The sequence below is a fragment of the Semicossyphus pulcher genome, unplaced genomic scaffold (genome assembly GCF_022749685.1).
Source record: "Semicossyphus pulcher isolate SPU_LCO1_2020_fin unplaced genomic scaffold, fSemPul1.0.p SCAF_9, whole genome shotgun sequence".
Classification (NCBI taxonomy): domain Eukaryota; kingdom Metazoa; phylum Chordata; class Actinopteri; order Labriformes; family Labridae; genus Semicossyphus; species Semicossyphus pulcher.
Window position 1 is genome coordinate 31,716,350 of NW_027211770.1, and position 16,542 is coordinate 31,732,891.

The 16,542-nt window shown below is 40.9% G+C and overlaps 1 protein-coding gene across 1 annotated transcript in view; it reads right to left on the reverse strand.

Moving 5' to 3' along the window:
- Nucleotides 1–15,152, reverse strand: part of LOC138583753 (atrial natriuretic peptide receptor 1-like) — a 74,060-nt gene extending 58,908 nt beyond the window's left edge. Inside the window, exons 1-2 of the mRNA XM_069655722.1 lie at nucleotides 14,669–15,152; nucleotides 12,055–12,868 (exon numbers count right to left, since the gene is read on the reverse strand). Of these exons, the coding sequence (XP_069511823.1) occupies nucleotides 12,055–12,814 (760 nt within the window). The 5' untranslated portion in view covers nucleotides 12,815–12,868; nucleotides 14,669–15,152. The remainder of the gene's footprint in view (nucleotides 1–12,054; nucleotides 12,869–14,668) is intronic.
- Between the last annotated feature and the right edge of the window lie 1,390 nt (nucleotides 15,153–16,542).

Sequence of the window (16,542 nt, forward strand, 5' to 3'; positions counted from 1 at the left end):
ATACTTAAAGCTCCTGTGAGGAACGTTCTGTTTGTGTTGATTTTGGCGCCCCCTGTGGACAAAGCCGTGCCTCTTATCTCTTTACTGATTTTGTCCTGTTCATGCTTTAGCGGTGGCTTTTAACAGAAAATGTCATCCTGCTTCCTTTAACAGTCTCATGTATCACTCACTTTACATTTCTACCCTGGAAAATGTAAACAAAGGCAGCGTGCAGTTAATCGCTTCATCTGACACCTACCCCCCGCCAGCAGTTTCAGACATTAAAAATAACTATATAGACATAATAAATGTTGTTGCTGATGGTCTGTTTGCTTTTGTAGGTCATGTAGAGTCATCAGAATTACTTTAAGCCTGTTTCATAACCAAAGAAAACCTCCTCACAGGGGCTTTAAGTTTTAAATAAGCATAAAATAATGTAAAAATGCTAAACGTTATAATATATCATCTTTGGAGGATTATTTCGAACTAGCAAGAAAGAGGATTTCTTTTCTAGCTTTTGCCTTCTGCATGGAGCCAGATAAAGACATGAGCATGCACTTAGATTATATTGATCTCTTTTTTCTCTTTTAAACCTGATAGTAAAAGTAACACATCAGATGTTATAGGCTAAAGCACAAACAATATAACTGATTGTTTGAGCAATATAAAATAAATGGGTGCAAACTGACAACACTAATAACCACCACAGATGTACCTGTTCATTTGCTGAGTAACGTATTCATAAATGCTTGAAACAGATGTATGAAGAGGGAAATCGAGGTCCCACTGAGACTGTAAACGCAGGTCCAGATGTTCATGCTATGGTCCTGTTACAGTCCAATTTACTAAGTATGCACTGAAACCATTTCCTGACAATTACAGCTCAAGTCTGGAACACGAACATGAACTTCCCACAGTTCCCACAGAATACATCAGTACTCTTGACCCAAAATTCACAGAACTAAGCGACTATACGTCGAGAAAATGTGTCTTGAATTTGAACAGGTATTGAGATACTTGTGATATGATGTTGGAGAAGACTGTGTTAAAGGAATGTTTTGGAGTACCAACATGGAAGCTAGGTTATGTACCGCTGTGTAGGGCTGTAGCTAAACCTATTTTGGCCGCCAAATGATGACTGAAATATCTCACCGAACAACCACAGAAGTTCTCTCCTCTCTTTCCTTCTGCCTGTATAACTCTGTATATACTCTAGTCTGTAGTTGCTTGTTCTTTGAACGGCTGACCCAAAGAGCTGATCTGTTCATTTGGCCGCATGTGTAGGAATACAGACATTGTAAGGCTAAAAAACATAGTGCCAAAGGAATGGACTGTGTGACGGCGAGGTGAAGCAATGAAAATATTCTGTTTATTTAGCTCCAACAGGCTTCTCCAAACATCGCCCGTGCTGACCACCATCTAATAAACACACTATTGATTTTATTCTGAAATGGGAAAATTGTCTGCGACGGGGAAATTGCTTTGAAAGTCATCTTGTGCGAGGAGGGCATAGTTTATCGACAGTTGAGAAATTAAAGCGTTCATTAGAGTTTGTTGTGACTGTTTCACTACGTGAGACTCAGCAGTTATCTGAAAACGCTTCACCTCTTTCTCCTGTGAGCTGTTACACACTCACCCAGCTATCCGCTCTTAATTAGCATCCGTTAGCAGTGAAACGTAAACTGAACTGGATTCAGTTTAATGAGGGCAGAGCTGATTAGTTTAAGAAGCATCCTGTCGAAGAATTTGAGTCTCAGGGGAAACACGAGCAGACTCAAATCTCCAATTAGTTTGTCTGTCTGAGGTACAAAGTGGAAACTTTCTGTCTGATCTCTTTCTGTCTGATCTCTGTCTTTAGTCCCGTTTTCCTAGAAAGCAATCAAGCGCTGAAAAGTCGCGCTGCCTCTCTCCCTTTCGTCCTAATTGGTCAGGCTGTTATTGACCTCGAGCAGTGTTGAGTGCTGATGTGGAGAGTCCTCCATCAGCTCGAGGGCTGTTCAATCACAGGCAGCCTCTCATTAACTCAAAGGTTTTCTGCACCCATTTTAGTTGTTTTCTCATGTACTGACACTGTCACAATTTTCTTCCCACAGCGTTGAATCTATTAAAAAAATCACTGAATCTTAAAAATGAATCAGCATGATTCTTTTTGTCTTTGAGTCTCAACATTATCATAACAATCAGGAGCAGAGCATCTATTTTCCTGAGGATAAATACCAGGTGATCTTTGCCGCTAAGCTTTTTATAATCCTGTTTGTGTACGGATTAAACAAACCAAAAACCTGTTCACTCATTGAGCTTTGAAGGTGGCGGGTGTGTTTTCAAATCTTTATGCAAAGCTAACAATGTCCTGCCTCCAGCTTTTTGTTTGCAACAGACAAGTGATGGATATCTATTTTAAGCCCCTTTTTTGTTCTTTAATCAGGCCTGTTTAAAGGCCAATTATTGCACCTTTGTTGTACCTGGCCATTCTGTGTGAAAGGTATGAACTACAAATGAGGAGGGGGAATGCTGTCCCGCCTTTAATCTAGCAGCGGAGGTAGTAACAGAGCCGAAGTGATGTATGTGTGCAACCCAGCAGTTAGCAGCTAACACAAAGAGAAAGAAGGAGGAGTTAGCGGCTAACATACAGCACTTGAAAATGTCCATGAATTGGGGATAGGCAAAAAGTTCTGGGAGATCAAGACCAACTCCAAGCCAAGGACAACAACAACAGACGTATAACAGGGAAATTAAAGGACTATCATTATATGTGTTTAGAAAGCAATGTAGCTGGCTGTGTTTCGTGTTAAAGGTCCCACTCCACACCAACACTGTTGTATTCCATGTATACCAGCCACAGGGGCAGCAACATGCCGGCATTTCGTTTCAGTGTAAAATCTAATTTAAAACAAATCAAAGCATAATGTCTTTATTAGGGGTATTGTTGCAACATCACTGTATAAAAATGGCTTTAACGTCACACTCCAAAAGAAAGCAAATAATCTTAGATGCCAACAACAAGAGTTTCTTCCCCTCTGCTGCCAGCCTCATGGAAATGGTCTCAGCCCCCCCACTGTGACACAAACTCTCTGCATGCCTGATCCTTTTAAGTACCATTATAGCAACATATAGCCACTACACCTGACTCTATGCATTACATGAACACACATGATTTGGATTATATCTCCATACATTAAGCATTATCTCTGTAGTTAATACAGTGAACGTTTGCACACGGCTTCGGAAACAGCTTGCACATTCCTGTACAAACTTTACAGCTGTTTTCAGACACCAAAGACAAACATTATGTATTATATTTTATTTTTATATTTACAGTAATGCACAAGGCAAGACAAATTCCTTTACTTCCTCCGACTCTTAATAAATAATCAACTTCAAGGTCATCAGCTTGGATGCATCATGCAGAGCATGAGTCTATGAAAACATGAATGAACTTGGACTGAATCCAAACCTGCTGACTCACTGTGGACGCCATCAGACAAGCGGAAACTCACGTCCCACACAGTGTTTACTTAACCTTAATTTATCCAGTAGATAAACTGCATTTGTTGACCCAAAAACCCAAAAGTCTTACAGAGCGATGGAGAGAAAATAGAAAAGGTCGGGGTTAACTGTCCCGAGGTGCTCCGTATCCAACTGTTGGCATGATGCTGCAAACACATAAACTGCTGTTATGTTTGTGAAATTCTGCATTAAAACATCTGATTTAGTGCAGAATATGAGCCTCTGTTGTGTGTGCATTTCCCCCAGTATTTAATGAAAATTATATAAAAGGGGAAATTAGATCTTTGTCTGGTGTCAGCTTTCACCTTTCTGCATATAATGCTGAGCGGGTGTCACTGAGTCGCCGAGGGCTGGAAGGTGTGTGAGTGTGTGCGTGTGTGAGGTTGCAGCAGAGATGGAAATGTTTACCCTCCTGTTAGCCCTCGGTGTGTCTGGAACATATGGCTCTGCATTAATGAGACAGAGAGCAGTCTGAATACGGATCTGGCTGCAAACAGACCTCCAGAACTTTTCCAACAGGTCACTGCTGCTGTTTATTGTTAGTGTCCGCTTTGGATTGTAATGTCGGCATCAATTGATTCACTTTTAGCTCCACAAAACCCTCACAGGGACGATTTCAGGAGGACTGCAAGACTTTTGCAGCTGCTAAACCTACACGAATACGACAAAAAGTGCTTGTAATGTTTTTGCTTCCTTATTAAAGTATGAGCTACAGAATCTCCTTAAACTAGATTACTTTAGTAGCATGGAAGATTATAAAAACAGGATTAGAGAGTGGTAGGGCTGAAACTAACGATGCTTTACCGACGTATTACCGAGGTGCTCCCATGATAAGCAAGGTGCGCTCTACAAACTCTGCAGGTGATCCTTGTCTTTGCAGCGTTGAGGCTGAAATGCTCCCAGAGAGCAAGTTTCAGGACACGGTGGTGTTGCATCGGCCGCTGCCATTTTGCTATGTGTTGTTTACCTGTCACTTCCCAGTCGCTGTTTTGCATGAACAACTCTCAGCAGAGATAGTAAGGATGCGAGATGGCTCACCCGTCAGCAAACTCAAAAAAAACAATGTGTCCACGCACAGCATGAAAAACACGCAAAGGCGTAACCAACTAATTATCGACAATTGAATTCGTTGACGACCAATTTTGTCATCCATTTTTGCCGACAATGTTGATGAATCATTGCACCCTCACTGAGTGCACATGTTGTTGTTGAACGCTGCTTATTTACAGTTTTATGTTAATTCTGGTTGTAACAATCTGCTGTTTGTTCTTTGTGTAAAACATTTTACGCTGCTGTCTCGGCCTGGACTCGCACAATAGACAGATATTTCAATGGGAATATTCCTGGTAAAATGAAAGGTTAAACAAATAAATGAAACCCTTACTGCTGTGCACAGCAAATGAACAAAAGTAATATGCATTTTTTGGCCTCTTTTCTATGCAAATGGAGCCTGATTACAAGAAATGCTAAAAGCCACACACAGTTAGATGGAAATGACTTGCCTCTTGAGAGAGTTTGGGATAAGAGCAGTATTTATAAGGACTAACATGTCTCAGCTTTCCAGTAATCATGGAAAAAATTCCACCTTTTTGTGACATGAAAAATTAAAATATTATGTAAATACAGTCTGTGAGTACTATCTTAAAAATGAACAATTTAATCAGGGAGCCATTCTGGGCGTTGTTTTATCTGGATGACCCGCTCATGTCAGAATCTTGAACATACAAAAAAGATAAATGCACAAAATTTACTGTCAAAAAACAAAACTTTCCCTTTTATAGGAAAAATCATCGTTTATTTACGACCAAAAGTCTTATTAGACACATGTTAGCAACACTACAGGTGACGTAAAAAAGTAAACAACACCAGAAACATTAACCCTTTCCTAACTTGGACCAAAACTTTCACACGACTACACTACAACAACTGTGAGGCATTCTCTTCATCGGCTGTGGCTCAGTGGTAGAGTGTCTTTCAATCGGAAGGTCGGAGGTTCGATCCCCAGCTCCCTCAGGCTACATGTCGAAGTGTCCTTGGGCAAGACACTGAACCCCAAATTGCTCCCGGTGGCATAGCCAACGGGTATGAATGTGATATCTGATTGACTCTACGTAGCAGCCTCTGCCATCAGTGTGTGAATGGGTGAATGTGATATGTCGTGTAAAAGCAGCTTTGAGTGGTCGCAAAGACTAGAAAAGCGATATATAAGTACAGTCCATTTACCATTTCATCAGGAAGAACAAAGTAGAGTCTATGATAAAGGAAGTAGTGATTGTGTGAACCAGAGAGTAATTTCCCGCACATATCTTTGAGCACAAACCTCCTTAAACCTGGACATGTATTGATATTTCCAATCAGAGACAGAGGTTTACAGCTGCTCTCTTCTTAAGCAGCTTAACAGTCTCCACATGTTTGATTACACAGACAAGAGGCTGAGACACAAGGTAAAATTAGCCTGAGTGTGTTTGGCAGGAAATACCTACAGATCTGATAGGCCGACTGTAGTTTCCATATAAGGCGGCAGGTTCCTGACCTCTGTTAATAAATGCCCTGTCGGGAGGTTTCATGCCTCTGTGGGAACCGAACAGGGGAGCTGCTGTTTGTTTGTGCTCTTTACTGGTTCACAGACTGATACACCTCGGCAGAGAGAGGAAGCAGTGGACTGTGCGCTGAATTTATGACTCTAATACAGAACTACAACACAGTGACGGGACTTATGTTACTAATAAATCTCCCTACAGGACCTGCAAGTTCTTAACATATATGTTCTCACGTTTTAACTTTTGTTTTCTTTGGTTAAACATCAACTCACCACACGCTACAAAGCACAAAAACATTTAAGAACCCATAAATAGTGATTCAACATCTTGTTTTCTTACTTTTATTCACACAGACCGTAAATCCTACACTGAAAATATCTTAGCAAAATATTTTTCCATCTAATTTATAGCATTTTTATTCTACTTTCAGTTCCTCCCAGGATAATAAATTAGAACTTTTTCAAATTTAAATTATATCAGTTTTAAGTCCTTGGCTACATTTTGAGATATGTTATGGTCTTAATGATTCAAAGGTACAAAAGATGTGTGAATGTCTCCAGTAGATGTGTTCATCCTGCAGCAGTGAAACAGGCTGTAATGGCTGCAACATAATCCTTGATGGGTCAAAGGTCGTCCACTAACAGTTCTTGTTGTTTCCACTGACAGGCTCAGATTGTTATTCTAAGTGTGTGACAACATGACAGAAAGGATCCCTACAGAGATAGACCTTTTTGTTACAGAGGAAGATGATTGTTTTAACCACACACAGACGTTACATCGCTCTCTGCACACACACCAGACTCCATTCATAAAAACAGTGATTTTACCTCTCAGCATGGGTTGTTGTTGGTCTATCTCTGCCTTCATTACTTTGTTTTTTGTTATTTTGTTTAACACAAATATTGTGTTGGATCTGAACTATCCATTTTAAAACACCAAAGTTACACAATAACACAAACTAATAGATCCAGGCAGCGGTAAACTAGAAAAAAGCCTGTTAAAGCCCAACAAACTTGGATAAAGAAAGACAAAGTAAATATAAGGCTGGAAATGTTAATCCTTCAAAATAAAAGTCCTAACTTATTTCACACAGGATTCTATAAGGATCTACAATGCTCTGTTCCTGGTTGAGGCCAAAAACTTCTACTACTTCTCCACTATTTTATTCTCTTAAGCAATGTTTGATTATTGTAATCAAGTTATTACCCAGAGACGTGGTGTCCTATATAATGATGCCATTGATTTCTATAACAGATTTGGATTAAGTATTTGAGAACAAAGTCCTTTTGTCACTTGCAGGTATGTTGTTATGCCTGATGACATTTGTAAATTCATGTTGATAAGAGGCTTGTAAAGGTTTGATTTTGTGTCTTTATGTATTTGATTTTTGTTGCTCCTGTCTGTTCTTACTCCTAATCACCTTCTCTGTTCTGGAAATGTGCTGCATCATTCATTGAAGCAGACTTTCCACTGTGTCCTCGGGCAGAGCCATTAGCAGAGCTGCGCTGCTGTCTGGCCTGTGGACGCATCGATTGGGCTCAGATTTCTGCTGCTGCTGCAGCGAGGAGGCCCTGCGGCACGGATCAGGAGCTAATGTCGGGGTTAACAAGGCGTGCTGCCCGGGCTCGCTCAAAGGGCGAACAGGGCACAAATCACACAGGAGAGATGGCAGAGTGATCAGAGCAAACCATGAGCAGCAGAGGGTTTCTTAAACTGTGTTCACATGAGCTCAGAATATCTGCAGCTTCAGTCTGAGCAGCTGAATCAACAAGAAAACATTCAAAACAAACTGCTGAGCTCTCTGCTAACAGTGATGACAAGCTTCTGCTGTGTGTGCGTGTGTGTGTGTGTGTGTGTGTGTGTGTGCGTGTGTGTCTGCACTGTGGCTGGTGGCTTCGGAGAGGATTAATAATGTGCAAAGACAAGATAAAAAGCTTGTGTTAAAGTATATGGATGCAATAAAGAGTGATATGCTGAGTGATTTGGGCTGTATAACTCCTGAACGTCAGCTTTTCAGGAACTAAAGAAACACATGCTCATCCAGTAGTTTCGTTTTGTGTTTTTTCCCCAGAAATACTTAAAAAAGGCCAACCCAAGTCAGTAATACTATGTAATACTATATATTACTATGTAATACTATGTCAGGTTCTGTTTTGCACAGAATAAATAAATGCTTGTGCCAAATGCAGTATGCCAAAAATATCACGATGTCCTTCTACACCTCATCACATTTTGCAAAAGAATTTTCTGTCCTTCCCGAGCCATCGTGCTAGCTAACCTCGCTCTTCTCTCCTTCACCAGCCATCGTGCTAGCTAACCTCGCTCTTCTCTCCTTCACCAGCCATCGTGCAAGCTAACCTCGCTCTTCTCTCCTTCACCAGCCATCGTGCAAGCTAACCTCGCTCTTCTCTCCTTCACCAGCCATCGTGCAAGCTAACCTCGCTCTTCTCTCCTTCCCCAGCCATCGTACTAGCTAACCTCGCTCTTCTCTCCTTCCCGAGCCATCGTACTAGCTAACCTCGCTCTTCTCTCCTTCCCCAGCCATCGTACTAGCTAACCTCGCTCTTCTCTCCTTCCCGAGCCATCGTACTAGCTAACCTCGCTCTTCTCTCCTTCCCCAGCCATCGTGCTAGCTAACCTCGCTCTTCTCTCCTTCCCGAGCCATCGTGCTAGCTAACCTCGCTCTTCTCTCCTTCCCGAGCCATCGTGCTAGCTAACCTCACTCTTCTCTCCTTACCGAGCCATCGTGCTAGCTAACCTCGCTCTTCTCTCCTTCCCGAGCCATCATGTTAGCTTACCTCGCACTTGCCACCAAATTCAGGTGTATCTGATTAGCCAAACGATCTGAATGCATAGCCCGTGTTCACATGTTGCGTGGTCATTAAATGTTTTATCTTATTTTTGTGCTTCAGGCAGTCTTTTGAAATGTGTTTATTGTGCTTGTTCAAACAGCTATGACAATAAAAATACTATTTATTGTGCAGCCCTGTTACGCAATATGCAAGCCGACATGCTTTATTGGCTGTGTTGACCCATAATCCTCTGCAGTCACTGGAGGATAGGTCAGATCAACTGCCAAGCTCGACCAGTGGGATTTTGTATGTTCAAGGCAACGATTTCTAAAACAATAATCACATTTTGTTGCTACGAATGTAACAGACTTGAAGATAAGAGGAAGTCCAAGGCACAATATCATGGCCTGCAGTGTATGCACACTGCATGTAAAGAATGTATTTAATAAAGAGCATTTGCATTCTGTATTAAAGTAAAAAGGACAAATAATTGAGGGAGCCCATGAGAGTGTTGCAAGTCAGGAATATATGAATGATCTCACTCCTTAAGCAGATATCAGTCGTTACAATATTTTCCATTCTGGCTGCTGCCTTTCAGTTTGGTTCATTTTAAAGTCAGAAGTCATCTGCTTCTACAGTGTGTCATTTCTAAGGAAAGACTTCCAGTGTTTAGGATGCTTTAGCGTTTCCAGGTTTGGAAGTTTGAGGTGAAGATCTAAAGTTTTAGTGATTAGTGCCTTAAAATGAAAATAAAATATATCAAAGAAAACAAACAGTAGAAAAGGTTTGAAAATACTACAAATGTGTTTGTTTTGTTACTCTCTGCCCTTCATTCATATCAACACATTTCCATAACAAGCACAACAAGCTGTGTTTCAGGTAATTCAGGGGATCAGAGTGTGCATTAGACGTGCGGCTCTGCTGCACTTTGACCCGTCATCTCCTGCTGTGTTCCCATTCTGTCATTCTGTCCTTTGCCCTCTGTTCTTATTTATCATTCTGATCTACGCTGAGGCCGATTCCTGCAGCCGGGACTCAGCGGGAACAACTGGAGAGGAACTCAACCTGAATGTTTATGATACACCTGCTGCATCTAAATAAACAAGTTTATAATAATAACACAAAACTCTTTTAGCTGTTGGTTTAAGAGATCAGTTAGAAGACAACTTGTCCTTGTACTGCTGATTTACTGGAAACTGAAAACCCTGAAAAGCTGAGACGAATGGGACAAATTGATTCCATTTACAGGCAGTGAATTATCACGTCAATACCTGCTTTTAAGGAGCATTCTTCTCTAAACGCAGGCGATTGATTGGTTTAATAACACATATGTGAAGTGTTCTCAACTGGAACATAATTATTAAAAAGGATAAAACACTATGAAGAAGAACTGATGGGACAAATACTTTATATTGAGCTATAAATGGACATAAAAGAACTCACATGATTGAGTTCTGCAATCAATGTTCGTTTAGGTAGAGCAACTTTTAAGATCCCATCAGCTGATTTTTGTCATCACTGTAGGGCCCTTCACACATGCTCTGCTCTCCTGAAAAGTTGTGTGAAACCAGAAGAGCGACACATAACAGGAAGATTAAAAACATCCGAGGTTGAAGAAGAAGGATCGTTTACAAGACGACAGCAAAGATGTCTGCAGACATGTTGTATCCAGCATCCACACTTGTTGTAGTTGCGGGGACTGAAGGGGACTTTTTACATCATGTCCTGCATCAATATGAAGGTCACTAAGGTCAGAGGTGAGGGTTGCATTTATAATTTGATGTGCAAATTACGTGGAAGCTTTTTTTTTCAGAACCAAATTCCATCATCCAACATTTTAGGACATTTCATCTGTCATCTTCAGTCGATAAGATAGTTCAGACAAAAGTTCAAAGCATCGAAAACATCAGACCTGTATCTGATTTAAGATCATATATGAAAGTGGCCAATCAGACGTGAAAAGATCTGATTCCATGTGATTTGCGCTGTTCACACAAAATCAATCTGAGGCACATGTAGCCAAAGGGCCACTGTTAGCTGCAGTAAGAACATAAACACACTGGCGAAACGCAGAGCCTGCAAAAGCTCGAGTTCGTGAGAGACATTCTACAAAGTGACCCAAGGCTAATTAGACCCATTGATACAGAGTGTTGTCCAGCTGAACTGAGCCAAACAGACAGAGAGAAGCCACACTGGCAGCACAATGAAGCTCAACTAATTAACAAACATCAACAATCAAAAGGAGGTGCAACACAGGGCAGCCTGAAGACACGTAGCACACACAGTTACCACAATCGGTCAATCGAGACGAACATTGCCTCAATGCAGCATGAGTAGCAATACGTGTTTTTCCTGCTGTTCATTCTCTGTCTGCATCGAATAACACATTTGACAGAGCGCAGGTGTGTTCAATAACATTAATAATGGCTGCATTCCACTTTGGTAAGGTCCGGGTAGTGTGCATAATGGCTCATTTAAAACAAAAAGCTTACTGGAACCTAATGGAACAGAGCCATTGCTAACCTTATTATTTCCACCTGTGCTTTTTTTCTGCTATAGCAAGTCAAAACGTCTGCAGTGAAAAGGGTCAGTGAGACACACTGACACAAGCCAGACACCTGCAACGATACAGCAGGACACAACCAGACCTGGTTAGACATACAGGGGACTTCCAGTATTTTTATCATTTTTTGGGACAAAAAGTTTTAGAATTTCTCCGGTCGATTCTTCAGCCAGCAGCAGTGAAACACGCTGTAATGGCATCAACGTAATTCATGAGGAAAACTGTGCCTGAGTACGTCCAATAAAAGTGGACAGATTGTTATTCTGAGTGTGTGACAACATTACAGGAAGGATCCCTACAGAGATAGACCTTTTTGTTACAGAGGAAGAGGATTCTTTTAACCACAAACCGTCGTTACATCGCTCTCTGCAAACACACCAGACTCCATTGGTAAAAACTTTTTGTTGCAGGTCTAAAGCTGCTTTTATCAGCAACTTTATTTGTGTTATCCAAGCTATGCCTTTAAAACACCAAATTAAGGCAAACAGTACAAAAACTAACAGAGGCAGCAGTAGACCAGTCAGTACTGTTTTTCTGCACGGTAAAATCACTGTTTTTGTCAAGTGGAAACATCTTGCAATTTTATGTTTTAGAGCCCCTGTGAAAAATGTTGAGAAGAAACAACAGCACCGAGAGTTCAGTACATTTAACAAGAACAAATTTGAGGACTTACCTCTGCCGTCGTTCTGAACGTCGGACAGGATTTGGGAATAGTTGACGGGCGGCTTGTTCTCTTCAAACACTCTGTCGACAAGGGAAATGTTGATGCTCTTCAGCTCTGTGTACAAACCCTCCACTGCAAAGTAACACGGACGATCATCCACCTTGTTGTCGTTGAACATGAGCATCACATGCTCCCGCCACCCAAAGTGCTCGCAGATCCGCAGAGCGAACTTCCCCAGCTTCTTGTGGGTGGGGCCTGTGTTGGTGATGGACGGGTAGACGCCACCGTAAAAGGCCACAGCTGGGGCGCCAGCGGTAACCATTGGAACGTCCCAGTGGGTCGTGAAGAGCCCGACGGGGGAAGCGGTGTAGGAGCAGCCGGGCCCGATGAACGCCCATGGGTCGTACACTAGTTTGAGGTCCACAGCCATGAGCGGGGCGATGGACTCAGAGCAGATGCCGTTCTCGTCTTCACTGTTCTCGAAGGCGTAGGTGAGTTGGTGGTCAGGGAGCAGGGTGGGGTCAGAGTTCACGGTTCTGACAGCACGCTCCAAGGCAGGACCGATGCGAGGCCAAGCCCAAGGGTAATCTGTGTTGTTCTGTGGTAAGATGACAGCAAGTGTGATGTTCTGGTGTGCCCGGTGCTCATGGTGCCCCCGAGTGTGACGTCTCAGGCTGCGGTGTCGAAACAAACTCCCGCTGACCGGATGGAGGTCCAACAGGACCAGCAGAACCAGCAGGAGAGTGGTGCCCTCCTTCCAAAAGGCCATCCTCTCCCAGCAGGAAGTCTGCTTCCACCAAGGCTAAATAATTTATCCCGTTAACTGTGGATGCACACAAGGGAGACATAAACAAAACATGTAACATAAATGAAGTCTTGTTATTCGAACCAGAAAAATGATGCGTACTTCCTCCTTTAACTAAAAACCAATAACAAAGTCAGGACACTGAAACCTGCTTTCTTTTGTCATGGTCGAATTCACTGTAATTATTTAGTCCATGTCAGTCCTGAGTGGCCTTTGGGGCCTTGCTGAGTCGTGGGAGAAACACTCCCCAAAGCTAGAAAATAAGAGGACAATTTTGCTGCCAGCCCTGCCCACCTCGTACAGAACATAGTAAGCTTTTTACACTGACAGTGAAAAGTGTTTACTTTAGTACAGCCCACCCTTAGGAGCATCTCAGACAGGGGGAAGCACATTGTCATCCTGTCATAAAAATGGCCCAAAATATAACAGATTTGATGACACTTCTTTGGCAGCTTCAGTCATGTTAAATGACTGATGGCGAGTTCTCTGTAAACTCTGTTTTGAAAGTGATGCATATAAAAAATGTGCTTTTATTAAAGCTGAAAAACATGTATTCAGCCACGGATTTAGGTATTATACTCGTGTACTATTCTCATATTTTAGCTAGCATCATGCAAGAGTCAGAGATTTTAAAGGTATGTGCATGCACAGACCTCATTTGTAACTGCAGTAATCCTGAATGTGTCTGGCTCAAACTAAATTACATTTCTATATTATTCTACATGACATTGAAAGTAAACTGGATCCAAATTTGAATGTCAAACTGAATTTAATTTAGAAAAGGAGAAAAGCACTAAATGTAATATAGTCAGCATGGCATAAAGAATGCAGTGCCGACAGCGCTATGCTAAAGATTGTTCAATAATTGATGATTTACTGTAGTAGCAGTATTTAAGCATTGGGGCAGGCCTGTGGTGCTGAGTGTCATACATTGCAATACATCATATTTTATGAGCGTGTCATAGTAGAGTGTTTATACAATATTTATCTGCAGAATAAACATTAACCACAGCTATCAGAGTAAAATATGCAATAGGCCTACTTGAGTTAATCCACTTCTCTTTTCTTTTTTTATTGCAACCATTATTTGTAGTAAACAGGACACTTAAAAATATACTGGCTACAGCTACGGCAGGCGATTACTTAGAAGAATCATATTTTTTATACTTTTATACTTATTCTATCTGTGAAATCCTTATGGATAGCTTTACATCACGATTTGAAACAGCCATGTTGATGTATTAATATCCAACATTGTTACTTCATAGGCTGACAGAAAAAAAGGAAAACATAATTGGTCCCCTTAAGTTTAGAAGGCTACCTTTATCCTTTGGTACATATTTTTGCTAATATATCCAAACTTTTGTACTTAAGTGGGCTTGAGCTACACCACATTTTGCCCAATTTACCTAAAGAAAGGAACGTATTAGCATACCAATTCCATCACTACTAATAATAACACTAGATAGTGACATATGCAATTAGCAACATTACTAAGTTAAAACTAGCTAGATTTTCTCTTTCTTTCTGGGTGTTATAGCTAAGTAAAGAAATGTGCCTGAAAAATTATTCACTCTGTAACCAACATTATGGTACAGAGTATTAAAATATCTGCTTCACAGGTATAATTAATGCTGGCACTATTCAGCCTCCATACAATGACATGAATTTTGTGTTGCTATCTTTGTAACTGATGCTGCTTAAAAGCATCAATTCCCCCGAGACCCTCAGCGGTCAAAACGTCAATTATCCTCTGAAATGTAAATCAATACATCCTGTAAAACTGATATAAAATTGACTTTTAGCTCTGGAGCCTACCTCAAATGGTTTCTGGTTTCCTCCTCATGTTGTTTGTAAGTTTTGGTGGTTTAAACGGGAGACACGGTGATAGAAAACTAGCTAACCATATACCCATGCCCGCGAAAAAATGCCCGGCTCGTGCCTTCCCTGGCAGCGAGTGAGCAGCGCGCGGCGTTCTGTCACTATGACAGCAACCGTTAATTTTTTGTTTGTTTGTTTCTCTGGATTTGAAGAAAATGTCCAAAAACACGCGTTATTCCGTCTGAAAAAAATACTTGTAAACTCTCAGTATACGGCAGTCTTTTGGGAAAGTGAGCTGAAGAAAAGTAGCGGTTGAAAGTTTAAAAGTGTGTTAATCTTAGTGGAAAAGGGTAAAAATATATCCCAGGGTTTCAAGCTAACTTCTCCTTCATTAGGCTAAATCTTGTAGTAGGCTATGAAACTTACGTCAAACGTGTTCACCTGATCAATGTAAGCACTGGTGTCCAACCTTCATGTGGCTTAAAATACATTTAAAAACGCAAAACATGTTTAAAATCGTAGTAATAATCCACATTATTAGCATTGAGTGATATTTTAACGTCTTTAGTAGGCTTCACAAATCAAATTCAGCTTAAGTGAAACGTTGGAATCCGGCAGGTAAAGTCCGTTAAAAATGATTCAGGAGAGTTTCCAGCTGCTTTATCGTCCTACAGGTGAAAATCTGGTCCACTTCATTCACTCCTTTAAAGATCCAACCGCAGGTTAATTAAACGTGAGCTGAACTGTGATTGTTGATCTCGTTAGTCCGCCTCTGTTGCTCTGACAGAGCGGACTGAATGCCAGCGGTTCGTCTGTGCGGAGAGCTGGGAGAGGAGGGGGGGATCGATAGGAGAGGAAGGAAGGAAAAGTGAGAGAGGGAAAGAGAAGGAGACAGGAAAACGAGAAAGGGGCGGGAGAGACAGGAAAAGGTGGAAAGAGAAGGAAATGAGAGGAACAATTGAGGGAGATGAAAGGAGAAGAAAGAAATGAGAGAGGAAGGAACGGATATAAGGAGGAATATCGTGAAAGATATTCTGCTGAAAAACTCCTTGAAACAATTTATTGAACTTTATTTTCTTTTACATTATATACAAATTAACTGAGCAAACCAAGGATAACTTTAACTCTGTATTTGTCTGCAAATTAAAATAAAGTTAAAGACAAAAAGTAGAACATCAATGAATATATATATTGTCTCCTACATGCTAACGAAAAAGCGTCCTTTGTACAAAGAAGTCGATACTCAAAAAATCAAGCAGCAAGACAAAGCAACCAAAATTAAGAAAAGCAGTTCCAAATATATATAAAGGGAACTCATGGTCCAAATAAAGAGATGATTGTGTTGATTTCGAATTATTTCAGCATGAATGGCAGAAAACTGAGGAAATAAATGAACAAATTTAACCAAAGAGACCAAAGACGAGTGGACCCAGAACGGAGCCCAGTAGAACTTCAACTTTACTGTTTAAAAAAAAGATGATTTCTCAAAGTAAACACAGTTCATGGTTAGAAAAATAAGACTTGAATAGAGCTCAACATAAGAAGAGAATTGGACTTATTCTGATTGTGAATTTCTTTACTACATTTACAATTGTTGACTTCTGCAGTAGTTTTTTCTTTTCTCTGACTAAAGTGTCGTTATTGTGTGTTATTGTGACAGTTATGAAACACTAATTTTGATTCTGTAATTCTTTACATAACAATTAAACAATTAAAAAGAAAAACAATTGTAATATACACTATCACTGTAGAACAGCCTGGCTCATTTATTTGCAGTATGACCCAATGGTCCAATAGATCAAAGGACAATAAAGAGATTGCAGGTGCGACTACAGAGGCCAAAGAAGTATGTCATCCAGTGGATAAATCTT